This window comes from Aptenodytes forsteri, unplaced genomic scaffold (assembly GCF_000699145.1).
Source record: "Aptenodytes forsteri isolate BGI_AS27 unplaced genomic scaffold, ASM69914v1 Scaffold58, whole genome shotgun sequence".
NCBI lineage: Eukaryota > Metazoa > Chordata > Aves > Sphenisciformes > Spheniscidae > Aptenodytes > Aptenodytes forsteri.
In genome coordinates this window covers 901822-907542 of record NW_008794093.1, presented here as the reverse complement: position 1 = coordinate 907542, position 5721 = coordinate 901822, and the positions used below count along the sequence as shown (strand labels likewise).

General features: G+C 37.8%; 1 protein-coding gene across 2 annotated transcripts in view; it reads right to left on the bottom strand.

The window, feature by feature from the left end:
• Nucleotides 1-1524: 1524 nt before the first annotated feature.
• LOC103895474 (BMP/retinoic acid-inducible neural-specific protein 3) overlaps nucleotides 1525-5721 on the bottom strand; it is a 229412-nt gene continuing 225215 nt past the window's right edge. For both annotated transcript variants that reach the window (XM_009275062.1, XM_019470950.1), the window contains one exon: nucleotides 1525-2641. In XM_009275062.1, coding sequence (XP_009273337.1) covers nucleotides 1525-2641 — 1117 coding nt within the window. The remainder of the gene's footprint in view (nucleotides 2642-5721) is intronic.

Genomic DNA, 5721 nt, shown 5'->3' with positions numbered 1-5721 from the left:
AGTCTAGTTTAATTAAAATTGTATATGAATTAAATGGTTTTTCTTTCTGTGCTTGCACATAAAATGGTAGTTTTGTATGAAACTCCTTCCCATTTTAAAAAACAAGTTGACTTTTACATCAATGACACAGATTCAGACTTAACATAGGGAGGTGCTACTAAAAGATTGTGTATCAATTTCCTTCATTTTACCTTGTATTTACTAACAAGGACTTCTGACAGCCCAACCATTTGTACTATTCTCTTGCAAGAGGTAGCAAAACCTTCTTGAGAGTCCCAAGTTCTTCTGTTTTAGATGTATTTTTTCTGCTGGAATGTGTAAAACACCAAAAAACCTAATTCTGATCCACAGTCATGCACATTTAATTAATTTCATTAATTGATGATGACATATTTATTTACAATTTCAGCTTTATAAACTAGATTTCAATAGCTGTCATGTATCTGTAAAAGGGTATATTTTTTAAAAACTGAAAAATCTTGCACGAAAAGGATATTATCTGTACCAATGAAAAAATATCCACATACTAAACCGTTGCATTGCCAGGGAAATTTTTTAAAAGAATTTGAATCTAATCAGCATGGATGGTATTTAGATAAATAGTTCAAAACAGATAATTCTAGATGAATACTATAGTGTGTGTATTTGGGAGGAGGTAATGTATACATGTGCTTAATTCTTTCTATAAATATGCAAAGCAAAGGATTATGGAGACTTTCAAAAAGTGCTTTGGCTGGAAAAGGCTGTTTCTTTTGTAACATGAGTAATATCAGTTGCAAAGACAGCCTCTCACCTGTCTCCTATTGAGCTAATGCAACCTTTCGTTACTGTGCATCTCACAATACTAATCTCCTGTCCATCCTAAAACACTCAATATTACCACTCTGGGGGTGTGTAAGTCATGTTAAGCACCTTGAAAAAGACATGCCTTAAGAAAGTCTCAGGTGTAGCAAGTAAAGCATCACTACAGTTGTCACTTCAGCTCAGTATGAACATTTAGATCCACATCATAAGAATAAAATATTCTATGGCTTTGACTTTTCTCCAGTTTCTGTTAAAATCTTGCGTCACTATCTTCTCTTTACCTATACCTTCTGTGTTCGACACACACAAAAGTGTATCAAGGTTACTACTTTTGTGTAAGAAAAAAGAATCCCACAGCATTTCTTTTTAATAACTGTTCAGCTACAAAATTTTATTGGTATCCTTCTATGTTCCCCCTAGAGGATGTAATGCACAAAAGCATTGCCACGGAACATATAAAATTACAAATGAAATTTATTGTAAAAAGTAGAATGTCTTCAGGACTGGTGTCAGTATTTATTTCATTCATAAACCAAAACTGCAGGTATAATATATTCATTGTCAGCAAGTTCATGTGTGTAAATTGCCATCCAACAGTATTGACTGATATAAGACAGATATTGAAAAGACAATTTAAATTTACTCTTCCAAACATAAACTGTTCCACAAAAGCACTGTAAAAACTCCTTCAAGGTTTTGTGTTGTGCTTCACATTTATGGTTAACTACATAATTTGGTTGTGTCATAATCCACTGTGTTTGGCAATTTGGCATTAAAGGCCTGCAAAGCAGACTGAATCCTCACCACTTCACTGGTAGACAGTTTGAGTCTATGACGGAGCAAGCAAGAGAAGAGGTCTAGACGACGTTGACCAGGTGGAGAGAGTTTATTTACACGATCTCGTATCTCTAACAACTGCAAAAGTGCTGAGTCCTGTGATCCCTGAGTATAGGGGTAGTCCAGCTGCAAAATCAAGTCTCGAATTGCTTCTGGGTCGAAGTGCATGCTGTAGCCAAACACTTGGATGTTATTGATTTTCATGTAACCCAGATTTCTTGAGGGATCAATAAATTCCAGGGGTTCATAGTAGATGCTCTCATTGCCATTTGGACCGTTTGACTTTATTCGACTCCTCAAATAGATGTGTACAGTTTCAAAAAATGTCTTCCACTTGTTGCCCAGAGTCAGCGTCCAGTTATAACACTGAAGGGGTAAGTCCAGTTTAGTCCGCTCCCAGTCTGGGAAATTATTTTCATTCACAGGCATAAACCAGCTCTCAGAGTGGCTGCCCCCAAAAGGATTGACATACACAGCAAGAACGGGCTCTAAGGTGCTGTTTTTAGTTAGGCAAATTTGAAGAGAGAGGCCCAGTATCATATGGACCAGGCTAGACTTGTACTTGTTACTCTTAAGAGTAAGGAGCATCCGCTTGCGCCAAGAAGGATCAAACCAGCTGTTGAGGCGCATGTCATTGCTGATGAAAATGGCATGGACCTCAATTCTCCGGTCTGTCTTCTGCAATAAATACTTCATTTCCAGGTCCTGAAGGTCAGTCTCAAACCCAATGTAGTGCTCTGTTGATTCTGCCACTTCAGGCTTGCAAAGCCCTTGGCTCAGCATGTAGCCGGTGTTGCAGCTCCCACAGCGGGTGCGATTGTCAAGAGCACAGCTCAAGCACGCAGAACCATCTCCAACTGTGCAGGGAAGGAACCCATGGCAGGCAACCTGGTCATTAGGGCAGGTGCATGTGTGAGTATCTTCAGAAAAGCTTCCCAGAAGGCCATTTTCATTGCAGTAGAGAAAGGACTGGATGCGGTTGAGCCAATAGTTTGAAGATCTGCAATGTTAAAATAACTTATTTTAACACAAAGGGAGACCTGCACACAATAAATACAACCTTGTTATTTTTTATCGGAAAGAGAAAAATAAAGCTGTTTTTAGTAGCAGATTAGGGCACTAAAGTCAGATGACAGCATCTGCTGTCAGATAAATACATGTATAAATTGCCTTTTAACAATGCAAAATCACCAAAGAAAAGTTTCCTTATAAGCTTACAGGCACAACAGGAACATTTAGTTCATGTATTTGCTCTCTCTGTATCTCTGTCAAGGAAGCCTGACAAAGAGCCATTTTTCTGTAATTGTCTTCAGATTAACATCTTGAAATCCTATGCTGTTGAGATTATTTTTCCTCATACTATTTGATCAAGGAGGTGCTTTGTATGTATCTAAGTGTGTATAACTGTCCCATCTTTCTATTCCATTATGAAGATTTTTGTAAGCTTGTAAGCTTTCTTGTTACTGACTGGTGCTGCTTTGATTTATAGACAGTGAGCCAAAATTCTTTCCTGGAATAGCAAATAGGACCCTGCACCCCACTAAAATAGATTCAGTCTTAATTCTTCAGATGAATTCCAGCACAACAATATCCCTACAGGAAGCCATGCATGAGCATGCTGTGTTTACTTTTCATCTTTGGAGATGAAATTAGAAGATCACTTTAATGTTCTTCTTGTCATCTCATTTTGGTTTCACTAGAAGCAACAGTTGATGTCCTACATCACACTGGGAAAACAGATACTGAAACCAACAGTTTAGGCTGATGAGGCAAAGTCATTAGAAGAAAGACAATGGGAACAATGGGGTTACATGGAAATAGTCAAGAGAAAAATTATCTTCTTTTTTTGTCTGTATTTTTCAGTTCTTATTAATCCTAGCAATGCACAGTTTAAAGAAGTTGTTTTGGCTGCTGCAGAGTCAGATCTACTGTTGCCACATGAATTACAATGGTTGTATGGTTTCTTCCCTTTTTTGCATTGTTTCAAAGAGAAAATGCAAAAGCCTCATTTACTGCTGACTTACTTTTTAAGTCACATCTGAATTTGTCTCAAGCATTGAATAGTTCAGAAATCTTAATTTTTTTTTTCTGACTATAAAATAAATGCTAAAACTAATTATCTGTGGCATCTAAAGTCTGATTCTTTAGAAACATGAAAATAAAGATGAGTAAAATTACATCATTGTATACTCTGGTGACTTTGTTTAATATTTTTTTTTTCCTTTCTCTTTTTTTGGTTGGAGGTGGGAACCTTGGTTGTTTTGGGTTGGTTTTTTTAATATACATATAGTCTATTAGTATTTTCTAGACGTATAAGTAAATATAATAACAACCATGACATGAATGCCTTAACACCATTCTTCTTTGTGCTTATTGGAAAGTCAGCATTAAGCAAAAATATTTTGGCAAGTTTATTCCTTCATTTCCTGATTAAAAATCGTAATGACCATTCTACAAGCAAGGTCAATATCACAATATAAAAGTTACTCTGAAACTGAGTAGAACATTAAAGCTATTGCTCTCCCAGGTGGAATGGGAAGTTCCCGTTACTTTGTCTAGGTTATTTTGACAGTAATCTGTACCTACGGAGCTTGCCCTGGCAGCTCACAGGAACTGCAGTTCGGGTGTGTTATGGCCCTGTTTCCCATTATGGGATGAACTTTGCAGCCGGGCTATGTCTCACATGGTCTATCTTACTGCTATTAGCCCTATGATGCATCACAGCAATCAAAACAGAGAAGATCCTTGTCCAAAGGAGTGAAACTAACCTTTCAAAGGTCTCTCATTACAGCTTTTTCCTAACTCCTTATGGCTTTCTGTGCTTATTTGAGAACTGAAACTGAGTTCCAAAAGCTGCTGGATATAAGTCTGGCTTTTTTACTTTCTTTTAGATCTTTGGGTTATGTTATTTGCTTCACAATAGCCTTCATAAAGTCATTACCTTATTTTCATTTGTTACCTTGGGCAGATAACTGGGCAGATTTCAAGAATATATCATTTGCTTTTTCATCTCCAAGTTTTCTGCTTGTACTGTTACTACCAGTTGGTAGCACATGACTACTGTATCAAGGTTAAGCGCATTGGACAGCTGATATTGATCCAGTTTGTAAATGTGAATTTTAGCATCCTCTTCTGCTTCTCTTGCAAACAGAAGTCCATGCCTTTGAAAAGTTTTGTTATATATTAGGAGTACACTTCCAGAAAACCTCATTTTGTATAGACCAACTCTGAGCTTACAGTTGTGGTTTTGAATTCAGCTCAGTATAGGATAAACATTTGAGGACTTACTGTAAAGATTTTCCATGTATCACAGAGTGTCAACCATAAAGACTAAATCTGCTTGGCTCACTCACACAAAACATCAACCTTGCTACATAGTTTGTAGCATCTAAGGATATGTTTGCATGATATATTCTAGAAGAAAGCTAACTGTGCCTGAGCTCCAAAGCCAAACAGAGCCACATGACTATATTAGTTTTTCAGCAGAGATTAGTAGCTTGGATTTGGCATTGTGCTAGTATGGACAAGAAATTTCTGTGTGGCTTGGAGGCTAAGCATTTATCCTGGCTTGGAGCTCAGGCACAGTTAACTTTAAACTACACACCAGCTATGAATTACTGGAACCTAATTTTACATGCTTTCTGATAGATTTTAGTGAGTGAATTTTTGAACATTGCTTTATTGAAGTGTATTGGGTGTCACTGGCAAGGTTTTGACAGCGGGGGGGCAGGCACAGGAGTGCCTTCTGTGAGAAGAGGCCAGGGGCTGCCCCGTACTGGACACAGCTGGTTCCAGACAGTTCGAGCTGGTTCCAGCCAGCTGTTCTTATCTCAACCCACAAGTTTTTTTATCTTCTTTCCTCCTCCCCTCCTGTTGAAGAGGGTGAGCGAGAGAGTGGCTGGGTGGGTGGACATCTGGCAGCCAGCCTAGGTTAACCCACCACATAATGTGAGTTAATTTGCAGCTTTAAGTTGATCCTTGTTATGTTTCATCTACCCTTTCTTCCTCTTAGATCTAGTGGATAGGATTACAGCAGGGGGGGTTATATTATATTATATTATATTATATTATATTATATTA